The sequence below is a fragment of the Anoplopoma fimbria genome, chromosome 19 (genome assembly GCF_027596085.1).
Source record: "Anoplopoma fimbria isolate UVic2021 breed Golden Eagle Sablefish chromosome 19, Afim_UVic_2022, whole genome shotgun sequence".
NCBI classification, from domain to species: domain Eukaryota; kingdom Metazoa; phylum Chordata; class Actinopteri; order Perciformes; family Anoplopomatidae; genus Anoplopoma; species Anoplopoma fimbria.
The window spans coordinates 3,326,079-3,341,979 of NC_072467.1; the positions used below are offsets into that span (position 1 = coordinate 3,326,079).

At 40.6% G+C, this 15,901-nt stretch overlaps 1 protein-coding gene across 1 annotated transcript; it reads right to left on the bottom strand.

The window, feature by feature from the left end:
• Nucleotides 1-1,037: 1,037 nt before the first annotated feature.
• On the bottom strand, nucleotides 1,038-14,637 carry LOC129107898 (anoctamin-2). Its single transcript, XM_054619505.1, has 28 exons — nucleotides 14,491-14,637; nucleotides 13,990-14,295; nucleotides 12,533-12,628; nucleotides 12,169-12,341; nucleotides 11,722-11,776; nucleotides 11,571-11,622; nucleotides 11,386-11,441; nucleotides 11,058-11,105; nucleotides 10,635-10,699; nucleotides 9,912-10,046; nucleotides 9,651-9,811; nucleotides 9,254-9,336; nucleotides 8,816-8,827; nucleotides 8,085-8,174; nucleotides 7,927-7,968; nucleotides 7,332-7,406; nucleotides 6,687-6,888; nucleotides 6,387-6,498; nucleotides 6,242-6,299; nucleotides 6,046-6,146; nucleotides 5,762-5,925; nucleotides 5,503-5,655; nucleotides 5,223-5,275; nucleotides 3,736-3,914; nucleotides 3,398-3,503; nucleotides 2,168-2,738; nucleotides 1,746-2,071; nucleotides 1,038-1,448 (listed from the first exon to the last, which is right to left on the bottom strand). Exons 1-28 carry the CDS (start codon nucleotides 14,635-14,637, stop codon nucleotides 1,038-1,040), a joined length of 4,032 nt encoding a protein of 1,343 aa, XP_054475480.1.
• Nucleotides 14,638-15,901: the final 1,264 nt, after the last annotated feature.

Genomic DNA, 15,901 nt, shown 5'->3' on the forward strand with positions numbered 1-15,901 from the left:
ACATATCCATGAAAAACTATTTCCCTGTTCCGATTTTATGGGGAAATAATTCTGATTAATTACAATTTGTTATTGTTTTTCATATATTTTGCAAGAGAACACTGAAAATGAAAGAGGGATACAAAAGTAAAGCAACCCATCACTGAATATCCATATCAAAATACAGCACACTGAATCATTTTCTCAAAGTTTCACTTTACACCAGTGGGGGGCAACAGAGACAAAATAATAGACTAGTCATCATCTCCACATTAATATTTACTAGCGGCGTTGTGAATGGTGTGTTGCTGTTAGTCTTGTATTAACACCTTTGTTCAGCTTGCCATCTCTAAAAAATAAATTATGTCAATTGGCATCTCTTATATTCTCTGAATATGGGTCAATTCTTCACATAAACTCCAAAAAATATAATACTTCCAATTTCCACTTTGCTGATAGTAGTCAAAGCCGATTTGGTTAATAATTAATTAATAATTCTATAATGCAACATGAAAATCCATGACCTTGAGATTTGAGAGAGTAAAGCAGATATCAAAAATATGTTTGTATTTTATTATAGTTTTACATTTTTTATATATCAAAACATCTAATAATAAACAGTAGATCTACAAGCATAAGTGTTGATACTAGCTGTGCTGTATATATTTCCTTTTTCCTCTGGTCTACAAGGCAGCACTGCTGCATGTGTCAGTCTGATTAACAGAGGAGCAGTGGCTATTAAGCTGTGAGAAACAAACCATAAAAAAAATAATAACAGCCAAACAAAAACAAAACTGGATAAGTGGTTGTAGTTCAAGTGGTATTGTTTTCCGATCATTGCAGGGAGAGTTTCAGAGCAGTCTTTCTCTGAATTGTCAAGTAGTCACCTTGTCAGGGTCAGCCCTAAACCACTGAGAGGTGTAAACATCTCCATTAAGATTAAGAGGATAAAAAGGACTTTCAGTGTGACAAAGGGGGATGGTCCCTCTTCAGACCCCAGGTATTACGTATGCAAGTACGGAGGACAGACGGAGTTCTCCAGGCACAGACGGGAGAAGCTAATCTGGATAGTCCTCCCCCTCCCTCTGCCAACCTTTGTCCCTTTCCCTTGTCTTCCAGCCCTCCTCGTACTGCGTGTTGCGTTTCAGTTCACTGGGGGAAGGGGGGATGACGTCCCCCAGCTTTGTAAAGCTGGTGGAGTGGCTGGGCTTGGTGGAGTGCTCCTCAGGACCAGGGGCTCTGTGTCGGGGAGGCAGGGTGGAGCACCGGGCTTTGCCCCCGGAGCGTGGCTGCTGAGGCGGAGGGCCTTTCAGCGCGAATAGTTCACTGGGGGATTTCGGCTGTAGGGCTGTTGGGTCCTGTGTGGGATGTGGAGATGAAGGTGACACAGGTGTGTGTGGGGGAGATAACGGGGTGGATGAGGCTGACGATGAAGAGCCCAGAGGAACCAGGGGAATAAGTGTGGCCTCCTGCTGGAACCATGTGAGGCTGGTGGAGTGGCTGGGCCTGGTGGAGTGCTCCTCAGAATCAGGGGCTCTGTGTCGGGGAGGAAGGGTGGAGCACCGGGTTTTGCCCCTGGAGCGTGGCTGCTGAGGCGGAGGGCCTTTCAGCGCGAATAGTTCACTAGTGGCTTTGGGCTGTTGGGCTGATGGGGACTGTGTGGGATGCAGAGATGATGGTGAAACAGGTGTGTGTGGGGACGAGAACGAGCGGGATGAGGCTGACAATGAAGAGCCCAGAGGAACCAGGGGAGTAAGTGTGGCCACCTGCTGGAACCTCGTGAGGCTGGTGGAGTGGCTGGGCCGCGGCAGGCTGTAGCAAGCCTCCGCCCCTTTGTGGCGGGAAGGCAGGGTGGAACAGCGGGCCTTTCCCCTTGAGCCTTGCTCTCTGGGAGGAGGAGCAATTAGTGAGAAGAGCCTAGTGTTACGATCAGATGTCATCTCTGCCCTGGAGCCCTTCAGACTCTGGGATGAGCCTGTTTTAGATGATGGATGTGAAAGAGGCTCCTGGTCTTTCTGGTATTCCCGTTTGGACTCTGAGCGGGGAAACTCTGTGGCTGTATCTGTGGGTGTGCTCGATGGGTGTTCTTCATCTACGGGAGAAGAAAGGGAAGAAGAAGAAAAGTGAATCACAAGACACAAACAAGACAAAAAAAAAGTAGACGACATATAAGGTTTTCTCCTCTCACCTAACAGGCCCATCTCCATCATGAAGTAATCCAGATCGACAGTAAAATCCTCCTCCTCATCGGCTTTATCACAAACTTCCTTTTCTTCTTCTTCCCTTTGATTTACTTCCTCTTTTTCTTCTCCTCCCTCTTGCTCATTATCTCCCTTTCCATCCTCTTTATTTACTTCTCCATCTTGTCCCTTTTCTCTGCCTTCTACCTCTCCACCCTTATCTTCTCCCTCTCCTCCTCGCTCTTCTTGTCTATTTTCTTCAACTTCTTCGAATGACTTCCCCGCCTCTGGATCAATGTCACTGCTCCTCATCGGTTCCTCCAGATCGACCTCAACCCTTTCCTCCTCCACTTCTTGCTCCTCAACTTCTTCGGCTGGTGCCTCCACCACAATGTCTATGTTGGCGTCGAAGCAGCGGATTGAGCGTTTTGGGGAGTTAGATTTGGCACGTGCTTCTTGGTCTTGATTTAGCAGAAACTCCATCAGCATCATGTTCTCTTTCTTCAGCTGTTCCCGCAGAGATCGCGGTACGTCTGGTATCATCCAGGCCACCAACATGCTGAGGAACATGGCGAGGTTCTGAAGGGAAAAGAAACATTTTTCTTGCAACGTACAAGTACAACCTTCCTGTAAGTCGCTTTGGATAAAAGCGTCTGCTAAATGACTGTAATGTAATGTAATGTAATGTAAAGTACAATGAAAGAGTATGCTTGGAGTGAATGCTGGTCTTGTTACATACTAAGCCCTCTTTTTTATTATAGGAAGCTTTTTTCTAGGTTTAATAGGTTTAATTAGCTACTGAGTCAACAGTCTTTACGATCTGCCAATCTACAGGGATGTTGCGTGCTGCTGGCACTTGGTATCAGGGTGTGAATGACCTTATTAAGTTGATCGGATAGACTAATTCAGTCATGGCATGCTTCAGGCTAGTGCTTTAGCAATCCCTTACCTCCTGTTACCTAACATAAAAATAATGTCGCTGAGTTGCACACATTGAGCTATACTGATTTTGAATTTGGGAAAAAAAAATGTTTATAATATTATGTCTGTGCCAGCAATAAAGACAAGGCAATGGTGAAAAATGAGTGAATATAGAAAAAAGGCCTTTGCTATAGGGTGCACACATATCTAATGGGTGCAATGGTGTGCATGGATTTTAGAGGGAAAGACTTGGAGATCATAGACCACTTTTGAGAAAGACATTGACATAAACACAATTGTAAATGTTATATTCATACCTGGAAGAATATGACAAAGGCCAATTTTGCAGCCAGGACTGACCAGTACTGTTTAGAGAAGGTGTAGGCATATGGGTCCCAAGGTGGGTCTCTGTAGTCCTTATACCTGAAAAACAATTTGCAAGGAGAATTCTAGCCTTACATGAATTAACAAGAGAAAAATATCATAATTCCTAGAGAGAATTGCCTCTTTAAAATCCCTGCATAAACACTTAATTTTACACTTTCAGAAAATTCCAGCAAGTTAAGGATTTAGGTAAAGTAAGAGTTAAGTCACCGGGCTCAGGTATTTAAAGGAAAAATCCAAGGAATGTCAGGGTTAAAAGAGTCACACTGACCTGCACATAGAGACTCCGGTGATGAGGGTGGTGGTGGGCGCACTGCCCGGTGAGAAGTTGCTGACATTAAAGTAGGACAGTGAGTGCTCTGTGTAGCCATTCATGGTGCCATTCACACTGTACATGTACTGGTAAACCATGCGTGGAACAAACTCTGACGTGAAGGAGATGACAAACGCCTGAGAAGACAAACAGGGAGTGGAAATGACAACACTGTATTATGATACATCATCTTGTGCCAGTAACTGCTGGCACATTAACTAGTCATCAGCTATTTACTACTTCTACTTTAGAGGCTAAAACTCCATTCATATCAATATGTTTTAATCAATAGTATTATCTAACTACAACAACTACATTTTTGAATTATCTCCACAGTAAAAACAGTTTTACACAACAGGAAACAGCTCACAGCATCAGCCAGACGACATTGTACCCAGAATTATTGAGGCAGACAGAGACATAGACTTAAAGGTACCCTGTGAGATATTTGACCACTAGTAGCGCTACAGTAATGCGCCGGTATTGTTTTCATCTTGTGATTATGTGTGTTTGTAATCATGGTGTAATGTGGTCCTGGAGAGCCAGTGAATGCATCACACCTACAAGATGCAGTCACGTATCTGAGCAGATGTGCAGATAAATTCTAAATGAATGTTGAGTTTAAATTTAGGCTTGGTGCCCATTGCAAGTGCACTGGAAGTAAGGGGGTGGAAAGTCAGGAAGGGGCCATAGACCTTTTTCACAGCAGACATTTTGTGTCATAGTGTCATTAATGTTATTAAATACACCTGTGCCATTCCTCCTATGACAAGTCAAAATGTCTGCTCTATAAGGGTATATATCCCTCCACCTTACGCCCCTGGCGCGATCCCATCGCAAGTTGGTTCTAGTAATGAGTAGTCCCCTTTTTGTGATGTGATTCACATTCCTGACACTGGTTTTCTGCTACTGCAGTGATAGACAGGTGGCCCAGGTAATGTGTAAAGTAGTGTAGCAATGCACCAACAAAGACAGAGGAGAAGAACACTGCAAGGTAGAAAACATGAATGTATATTCATTTTAGCAAAGTATTAAAAAAATTGCTTTGGAAAGGTTTTAAGTGGAAGGAAATGCATTTAAGGTGGTTGTTAGACCTCAATGATACACATAATGTGGGTTTGTGAGAAACAGAGAATGTATACATAATTACATTTGTTTACACGAAAACACATAATGAGGGTCTACTGCCAGCTTAAAAAGTAACTGTGTCGCAAAGAAAATAAATTTAAAAAAAAACATATTGATGTTAAACAATAATAAAAGTACTTTTGTTCCAGGTCTCACAAAGATATGGCAACAGAAAACACTTTTCTCTTTTAACATTGAACTCACAGAGATGATTCAAGGAGTAAATTTAGTAGGACACTCTCTGCCAGAGGTCAAAGGTTAGGGGCACAGTAAACATATACTCACTAACTCACACACACACACACACACACACTTACATTGGTAATGACAGAGAACTTGCTGATTCCACAGAGAATGTTGTACCAAATTCCTGGAGAAAGCCAGTGCATGAAAAGAGACAGAGAGGGAAAGGAAGGTGTTTGTGTGTGTATTTGTGTAGAAGTGAAAGTGACAAACAGACATGGAGACAAAAAGAGACAAAAACGGAGGAGCAGAGTGGAGTAAAGGAAGAGAAAGTGATTAAAAGTTCCAGGATGACTTGATTCACATTCACACAGAGACTGTCAGAGTGGAGGAGCTCTCATGTGTCATCTGTACCTATGTCTTTACACCTCACAGCATCAGGCCGTCGGATCTCAGTCACAAATTTTGCAGCATCGAGTCGAATCTCAATGACGTTGTTGAGCAGAGCGAACGCTGGCGCCAGCGGGAAGGAGGCAACGAACAGGGACACGAACCCATACTGGATAACTGTAAATGTTAATTCACACACATAGTTAAATAATCATATCATGTGATTGCAGCAGTGGGTGACTCAGTGAATAAAAGACTGAGCAAAAGACAAAAAGGGACTCACTCATCTCCATGTACTCTGGGGTCACGCCTTCAAAGGGTTCAAGAGCCAAATCTTTGTCAAATTGTTGCTTTGGTCTCTTCTCTTCTCTATCATTCTCCTCATTTTCTGCGGCTCTTTTCTTTACTTTTTCTTCCTGTATTGTTCTGTACATCTTTTTCAGCTTACTGCAAAACAATAAAAAATAAACAGAGGATGGAGTCAGAACAAAGGCTGGAAATCTGGTAAATGTTTTGTGAGAAGTGTTTGTTTGTAGAAGTAAACAATATCCTTATGTATATACATACGGTATGAGAACCTCAAACACATTGTTTTGGATGAGCTGCTTCCCGAGCATGATCATGCTGAGCTGGATGCACAACTCAATGAGGCAGCCTGGCGGAGCGCACTGTGGAGAAAAAACACACATACTCAAGTCATGGGTGCAAATTTTCCAAGCATACACATAAAACAATAACCACTAATATTCGTTACTGAGCACACCTCTTCCATGCGGTAGTCTCCAAAGACGTAAACATAATCGCCAGGCCGTCCACTAAACCTGAATGAAGAGAAAGGAACAAGTCACATCTTAAAGAGTAAAGAAAGACAATGGAGATAAGTGAGACTTCAAAAAAGAGACACACACCTGCCCTTGAAGAAGGCCACATAGAAAATGGGTGCAAAGGCGTTCATGGACTTGAGGAAGAACGATTTAAAGATCAACTTCTCTTCAAACTCTTCCTTTGTCTTTGGAAGTTCTATCGGGAAGCAAACACAACAAACGTAAACACATAATGTTAAGCAGGTCTGCTCATAATAGTAAGTTACAATCACAGTGAGTGACTTTCAATCAAACTTGTGCTTCTTAAATCAGTAAAATGACCTTTCATGCTACTGAACTCCACCAAGATGTTGCCACATTCTGCCTAAAATAAATTCTATATACCCAGTTCAGTCAGCCACACAGCGATCGCTCCATAGACCTCCTCCAACACCAGAACCACCAGCATGTTAAGGATGATGCCTGTGGTGGTGACAGTCATCCTCACGCTGGCCTTGGCTTCAGGATCAGGGTTCATGGACCAAACGCTTAACATGCAGATGCGGTAAACTGCCACCCCAACCACCGCTGAGAAGGTTACGAAGATCTGAACACACAAGATTAAAAAGTAAGATGAAGATTATTTGCTTTTCTTTAATGACAATTCTCTATGATGATAGTGTGTTTTTATTAATTAGTTTGTATAAATATTGTATAATATATTTTTTTCTTCTATGTATCTATTTTATCATGATAAATGTTATATCTTTTAGTATTTTTTTCCTCAATTTTATGTGTTTTATTGGTTTTTAATGTCTAGAATAAAGTTAATTGTTTCCCACAATAAAATAAATGTTGCTAGTTGTAATTTAGTGTCACTACTGTTGACACTAGATTTATTAGAAATTAATGAATACATTATGGGAAACAGTGTGGAAATTATGCAGATAAATAGACAATTATGAAGGCAACAGAAGGGACTTGTATCTTCATAAAACATGACAGAATGTAGTGGGATGTGAAAGCATTACAAGAGTTTAAATGCATTACCAGGAGTAGTAAGGTGGACACATTGATGAGATAACCTGACAGGTGATCCTCAATGTCCAGGGACTCTGGTTCTGGCTGTCAGGAAAAACATGCATATTACTTGTGCACACAGAAAAAATCACACACACACAATGGCATATTACTTAATGCATGTGTAGTATGTGATGTGCAGTGATGCTGAGCACATGTTCTGCACACATGTTATATTTTCTGTCAGGCAGGTGCATGTTTGCCATCGGAAAGGAGAGAAATTCCCTCCCCTTCTTCCTCTCCCTCCATCAGTAATCTAGGCTAATCTCAGGAAGGTAAGCAGCTTTGGACTCAACCACCCAATGCAGGTGTAGGGGTTTATTTTTTGTGCAACAACATAAACTCATAAAGACAGAGGTAGTATGCAATAACTCGTAATAAAATGTAGACGGGCTGTAAAATTGGAAATATAGATTGAGTTGTTTATCTTCACTGAGTGTAATATAATTGAAAATTTGAGATCTGCAATTGCATTCACTAGCAAATGTAAATCACTTCAGAGTAACAGCCCCTCTCAAACTAGTAACTCTGTCCACATAATGTCCTATCCCAGCTGCAGTAATACCTGCGAGGCCAGCATCTGGTCTCTTTCTCCATCCACACCATCCTCAGTTTGATTCAACTGCAACAGAGTGAGAAACAATTGTCAGTAAAAACCTGTCAATTTCAACCATTTTTGGGTCACAAGTCATACAATTGTATCTGAAACACAGAAAAACACACACTCAGATAAAATACCTTCTTCTTAGACTTTGCCTTTATTTTAGCTTTCTTTTCCTGCAGAACTTCTTCATATTCAGGCCTCAGCTCCTCCTGTAGCACACACATGCACATGTTAAAAACAAATGCACATGTTAAGCGATCACATCCAGCACAAAAGAAATCCTTTATATCACAACCTCACAGTATGGTGGCTCCAGTCACCAGTTAAAGCTACACATTTTACTGCAAAAACATCAATCTATAGTTAAAAACTCGCTCAACACAGCTATATTCTCTGACATTTTTTATGGCCATTGCATGACATTTGCAGTTTTAGGTTCGGGATGGATTCAAGTTTTTTTCAGGGACTTTAACTTGAAGACTGAGCAGACTGAGTTTGATTGCTTTTTCTGTCCAAACTCATAAAAAGTTATTGTTTACAGTTTCCTCATTAGAGGACACTATTCACAACAGTTAAGAGTGAACAGGGTCTCCTCATGGACAGCTCAGGATATGCCTTTCAAATAAAAGCTTGAACCCCACCAAATCAATTTGCAGTATAAAGATACATGTAAACTGTGAAACTACATAATAGTTGCACGCAAACTGTATTTTTATTTTTAAAAAATACAGATTTGTTTGAAAAAGAAAAATAGCCAATACATTCTGGGAATTTCTAAAATAAATGCAAATATAATACAGCTTCTTAAACCAGATTGTGGGTACTTTAATAGGTATAGAAACTTGCGCACCTGGACTCGCTCCTTCATGCAGCAGAGACAGAAAAACATAAAACAGAGACACACAGAGAGAGAGAGAGAGTTTATGTTGTGACCCTGCCGTGTCATCAGCTAGTGTACTGCTTTAAGACCAATCCCATTACAGCCCCTTACAGGGAAATGAGTTAATGCATTGGTGGCCATGCGTATTTGTGTATGTGTGGGTAAGGGGGAGGGCACTGTTCTGACACTAATGATAATCTGCAAGGCAAAACAAAACTGTTGTCACGATTGACCCGGGCCTTGAGGTTAACACTCTTAGCCTGACTGACTTGGCACTTTAACAAGTAGAAAGGTAGACACAAAGATTCATACTCATAATGACAAAGCAAGTGAAGGCTCTGACTGCGTCTGGTCCAAATGAATCTGTGTTTATTGCTCATTAAAGTATTCTTGAATCTATTTTGGTACCTCCTCATCCTCCAAGCTTGTCAGGTCCCACATATGTTTCAGACACATCTGTCTCCTTTTCCAGTGTTCAAGGAAACAGGCAGCTACAAGACGACACAGAAAAGGAATATTAACATATTCAGAAAATCATAAAACAAGAGAATGCAGAAATATACTAGAATTCATACAAACATGAGCCACCTCAAAGTTGACCTTAAGTAAATGTACATGCAGGATAGCAGCATGATGTTGATATTTAAATACCTTTAAATACAGCGATTAGACCCAATGATTCTCATAGTGTCCAATCAACACTAATACTCTCACTGTCCCTCCTCCCGTCAGTGTCTAGGAGCTTGTTTACTCAATTAAACCTGCCGCAACATGATCAGGAGCGTGTATTAGGACGTTTAGTTACCCCACAGGGACATGAAAATGGCGAAGAGGACAGTGACTCCATTGTCGAAGAGGTATGACGCTCGGGCCAGTGAGCACACCGTACTTAGACGCCAGTAGTCACACACTCCATCACAAAGTGGACACATGGTGATGTTCAGGTTCTCGTTACACGTCTCCTGGCTGAACAACACAAAGAAGATAATATAAAAATATGTGTATTGACAATACAATGTACTTTTGATAAGCATACACAAGTATGAAGAGTGTTTTATCTGCTTACCTTGGCACATTGTCATCCACAGTGAATATGCCGTACAGGAAGACGATGATGCCCAGTACAGACGGAGGGATGAGTAGCTGAGTGTAAACACCCAGCCAGGCAAAATACAACCCAATCTGCTCTCCAAAGTACTTCCTGTTAAAATAAAGTCTTTGTATCAACAAGCTGTCTGGGTTTTCAGGTTTACAGATGTATATTTTTGCCCCTCTAGCCACAGGGCAGACGGCCTAATTCTGGTCCACAGCGGTAAACGGTGTCTTCACGGCTATAGGCCAGATTATCCCAGTGAAGTCTAATGCCAACAGGATGTTAAAACGTTCCCATTATAAAACCTCGCCAAAATAGTGGCTAATATGTAGATCATTATCTCAGGCCAAAGTGTCAACTTTACACATGAGAAATTATGATGGGGATAACTACTTTTCATTTTAATAACCATATAGCCTTTTCTCGATCACTATCATTGGGATGGTCTTTTTGTTATTTAATTTAAATAAGAATAAACACATAATTAAAAAAAAAATAAACACCACAGGCAAAAAATGCACAGCATCATCTCTGCAGTGTTCATAACATTATTCAACCAAAATCAGCACAATCTTTATATGTTTAGCCCCACTCAATCGTCAGTATATATGCTAACTGCAACACTTTTTAGGAGCTTTAATGAACATTGCAGTCTGAAGCTCTAGCTAGACTTTTATTCACATGTTTGCTTGGTACCTGATCAGGTCCACAGGCTGGTATTTATGCATGACTCCATAGTTAGCCCACTCTTCATGAAGGAGCTGAAGGACATCAGAGCCCATGACACGAGAGAAAAACCCAGATTAATGACAGTTAATAATCAAACATGTCTGATGTTTTTGTGAGGGAGGTCTGAAGCTCAACAGTGATGCCAGAGATTTGAATCTGAAACCACCACATACTAATGAGATAATGTGTGCCGAATGTTGATGGCCTTTTATGCAAGATCAAAACAAGCTCATCATCAGTTGTCATGGCCAAATCAGGACAAAAATCTGGCTTTTAATAGTGTCGACTGTTAAAAGTGACCAGCATCATCTACAATGATTCCACTAATATTAACAGCAGGGTAGTTTGAAAACACTTTGTCAAAGACCCATTAGAGGCCACTCATCTCACCTGTCTGTCATTTCGCTGATCTCTCCGTCCTCTCCTTGTGAACGACCCCTAAAGAAAAAAAAAAGTTACCACCTATTTATAAAGAGATACATAGTATGCCTTTTTTTTTTATCATAATCAAAATTGCAGCCGGTTGGGAACAGTATTTTTCTTTTAAGATTGTCCAGATTCTCTCCTTTTTTCCCCATTTGTATAAACGTCCAAACTGCATATATATTGACTAACCTGTCCTGTATGACACAACAAAGTCCTCTATGAACCATGGATGTAGCACACACAAATATATGTTCACATTGCCCAGTGAAGGTGTTACTTCTGTTATACTCACATCATGCAGAGGGAAGGCAGAGTCGTAGACACCCCGAGCCAATAATGAGTTGATGCCTTATGACACAAAGGGGAAATGCCACACAGTGTCATGGACACGATCAGTTTTGTAACTCATAGCATATGAAAACAAGCAGCATGAAATCTGACTGACATAATCACAGCACAGTAAAAGTTAGACCTCACCAGTGGTTTGGCATGTTTGTCTGCAGGAAATACGTGAAATAATCTCAGCGACCTAGACACAAACAAAGCAACAAATTGTGGGTGAGCTCAAATACATACAGAAAATATTCCTCTTAATGTAAAATTAAAAGATATTTGTTTCTTGACTCACTATTCTGCTGCGTGTTGCATTATCAAATACAGATTCTGTTGACTTGATGTCGTACCTGCAATAAAATGACAATAACCGTTCAACATTAACAATACTTCTTTTCACCATATTTATGGATTGTGGTGGAATCACTGTAAAATCTTTTACATTTGCCAATTAAAATTGATTTTTGTTTGTGTGTTTATTAATTAAAATAGTTTGTTCAACCTAAATAAGCTACTACTACTACAGTAAGAATTCAATTTACGAGAAAGCTCCACCATGTTATGATGAACGCACACGGCCTGCAGGTGATTTAGATATCAGGGTGTTAACTAAATCACTGAGCATGACTGAGCTGAAAGGCGCGTGTGTGTCCCAAGCCAATGGCGACTCCTAAAGTGGGTTATTTTTTTGATACCATTCCACTACATCTGTGCATGTGAGCATGATCATCCAGGAACTCACAGGTGGAGTTTGTCTCTGATAAAAGGATGTTTGAGGGTTTTGAAGTGGACGTGTGTCTGTGAGTCTCTGTGGATGTCAAAGTCGGGGACGTCTGGTTGAAACGGTATGTTGACTTTGCCCATTATGGAATCCCATATTCCAGCAATGCCCATCCGTTTCCGCAATTCACACTTCTGCTCAATGAAAACAAACACAGATTAATTATCTGTTCTATCAATATTCATGTAATGTTCTACAGCTTTCTGACATACAATTTGTCTTTAAATTGGATTGTGATATGCACCCAAATTAATCTAATGTGAATATTGAAAAATATTGTATTAAAAAAAATATTAAAGACCAGGGTGTGTAAATGACTGTTTACCTTTTTCACAGCAACTTTGATCTTCTGCAGCTCTGCTTCTCGGCTGAGTATTGGCCATGGGATGTGCAGCCGAATAAACCCTAGGCCAGTTGCCTTCTGCAAATAAACACACACATTAATTTGATATTAATATGATATTTGAACATCAACCACTGTGTACATGTCAAAATAAATTTGTAATACAGGCCGATATGGACAGATAAACTGTGTATCTGTCTTCTTCACTGCCTTTGCATGTAATTGCTCACGCTATTTTCCTGAGGCAGCCAGATGAGCCTTTCCTGAACCTGTAAGTATTTTACTTTGTGTTGTAATGAACCTGTTTGGTATGGCATCCCATTATTTCAAGCCCAGCAGCTCCCAATCCTCAAGAGAATTGAAAATGACCTCAGATAATGTAGGGATAAATACCTGAAAGCCTCCATAATGTAGCCAGTTATCAATTTTGACCATGTGAACAGTAACTAGCTTCTTTTTGACCACTGCATTACAAGCCTCCCATTGCAATTACTGTAATAACCTTAGTGCAAGGCAGATACAATTGCACAGGTTAAAAGAAATCCTGCTACAACTCTAATGTCTAGTGTCTAATATGGTGGTAGCATTCAAATCTTAATCTGCACTTCTGTCAAACTACTCTAATTCTGATCAGAAATGATCAAGATTATTATTTTAAATATGAGGAATATTATTTCCACAGTTTCGATGTAAAGTGAGACAATACAAAATAAACTGCACCTTTATGAGGAAATCTTGGTTAAACTCCCTCATATTTTAGCCCACACAAACGACACAACTATGCATTTACATATCAACCGCACTAAATATTCTAATGTTTCCTTCAATGTTTGGTTCCCAAAACATTTGACCATTCGCAGACACACATACTGATACAGTACACGGTGCACAGTGAGTGCCCCCTTCGACCCATTCAATCAAAACCAAACCTACCAATCTCCCCTAATGTGCATTCGTGTGTCAGCACACACACTTCTGAGTATTGGATCACTCTCTAATAAGGCCGAATAATCTCACCTTTGGCTTCACACTTACGGTCAGAGTTCTTAATCCTCAAACAAAGCAGCAGCTGATTTAACGCACAACCAGATACACACATATGCAAACACACACACACACACACACACACACACACAAACATGCATGTATGCACTCATTTAGAATACAATAAAACAAACACACACCTGCACATGACAGAAGACGTGCAACTCATTAATATCTTTTGAGCAATTACTACTGTATCATCCAATAATATACCACTGATAATAAATAAGTTCTCCCTTTAATTAGGGTCAAGGCATGTCCCCCAAGGGAGAGTTTTGGCAGCCGTTCAATCACAGGATTTGTGGTCACAAAACTTAAGGACGGCTCTGTCCCATAACTGTCTATAGGAGTGTAAAGCAGATGAAAAAGTAATCATGGTGAAAGCAGATATTCACCTCTTTATCACGCTCTAGCTGTAGTCCAGCATCCAGTAAACCCGCCTCAAACTCCTCCCTCATTATAGCCTTTTCCTCCTCCGACAGCTTTGATTCCTCCACATCTCCTGCAGGTGCACCTGCCTCCCCAGACTCTGCTTCCGTGTCCAATCGGCCCAACATCGGAAATGGTATACTCCCATTGGATGCAATGGAAAGGCGTGCCTTGGACGCCCCCCTTTTTTTGTATTTGTAGCAAAGGACGTAGTCCACTTTTCTCTTGCCGTCAGCAAAAAAGAGCCCAGGGCCTAGATCGATGCCAGACTCCTACACAAAGACACAAAAGCAGACACAGGTAATTCATTCGGTCAGTGATGTGGGTTACAAGTAGAGAATTTAGGGAGTAATGTAAAAGCAATGCGATTAGATAATGTAGATAATGTGTGTCAGCTCAGGGAGGGGAAACCTGAGCGGACATATTGCAGCAGGATGTTAAAGCTTCAGGATGTGAGGAGACCGTACCGGAGGAGGGGGCTCGTCATTGTCAGGGGGGGTGATAAGGCCTCCGTTGGCAGCATCCAGCCCAAGCCCGGACAGCGATCGGGCCAATGACACAAGCTTCACTGAGTGAAAGGAGGACGACTCACTCATTTCTGTGGTGACAGGCATAAGCTCTTTTCCGTTTCATCACTGTTGGTGAACGAAAAGAAAAACAAAGAGTTCAGTCTTCAGAAGTTGAGATGACCTGGCAGTTTTGGCTGCTAAAGGGGATACAAGTTCCATTAACTGAAAAAACATTTCTCCCAGTAATATCATAATATTAGAGCACATTGGTCCTCAATGTTTTTTCTGAGCCTTTAAAATGAAGCCATGTCTTAGTGCATCCATCATCACTGATTGTATATCTACCAATTGTAAGAAGGGTGAATTCCTTCATTCGTTTAAAAATGCCAAATGTAAAATTATCCAAAAAGTCGCAAGGAATAAAGCAAAAGTCTGGAAAAATAAACAGAATTCCTGAATTTCTTGTTAATATGGAAGCCCATAAATGCCAGTTGGTAAACAACTGTTCAATTCATTCCCCTTTTTTTCTTATTACTAAGCCTTTTTTCTTCCCACAACTATGAGCTATTGGCTCATAAATAGGTTTTCTAGTGGCAGAAATGTTCTTCCATTTGTTTGAACCACAATTTTATCCGATACGATGCAAACGTTTTTTGAATGAACAGATTTTCTTTCATTTTGAAGCGTTGATAATGGCCTGTGGCAGTTATTTATCTCTAGATATGTGAAGCCAGCAAAACACATTACACCTCGATCAATTTTACGTATTTTTCTTTCAAATTTGTGTTTGAAATATCCCACACAGTAGTGGTTGTTTTAGACTGACAGAGCGAGCCAAAGTTAAGCTGTCTCATCTCTTTTTCACCCAATTGATGATGTAGGCTTAGATTAAGCTCACAGTTCAATCCAAGCGGCACAGTTTACAATCTGTTGGGGTAATTTGGTCACTGGGCTCATTCTTTGGAGATAAAGGAGGAAGTGTTTTGAGGAATCCGAGCAGATAAGTCTCACACTAACAGAAGCACAAGCAGATCCAAAGGCTTCATTATACCGATATAAAATGTGGAACAAGTGTTTTAAGTGCAAATAACATAGCTAATATTCCTAAAATGTGCAATCAATTTTCTCAATTGTTCCTAAAGCTCAGAAAACCCCCAAAATGATAAGAATATTGTTACCAGTATTCATAGTTTTGATGATTTTAAGTAAATAACAATGAACCCTGATGGGTTGATGCCCCTACCTGTGTCTTTTCTGCCCATGCATGTGACAACAAAACTTAAACATGTTTCTAAAGCCATTTAATTAATGTGAGAGAGCATTATGAATTTTTTGATAAATCTTAAGCCTTTTGAAGTCCTTCAAAGGA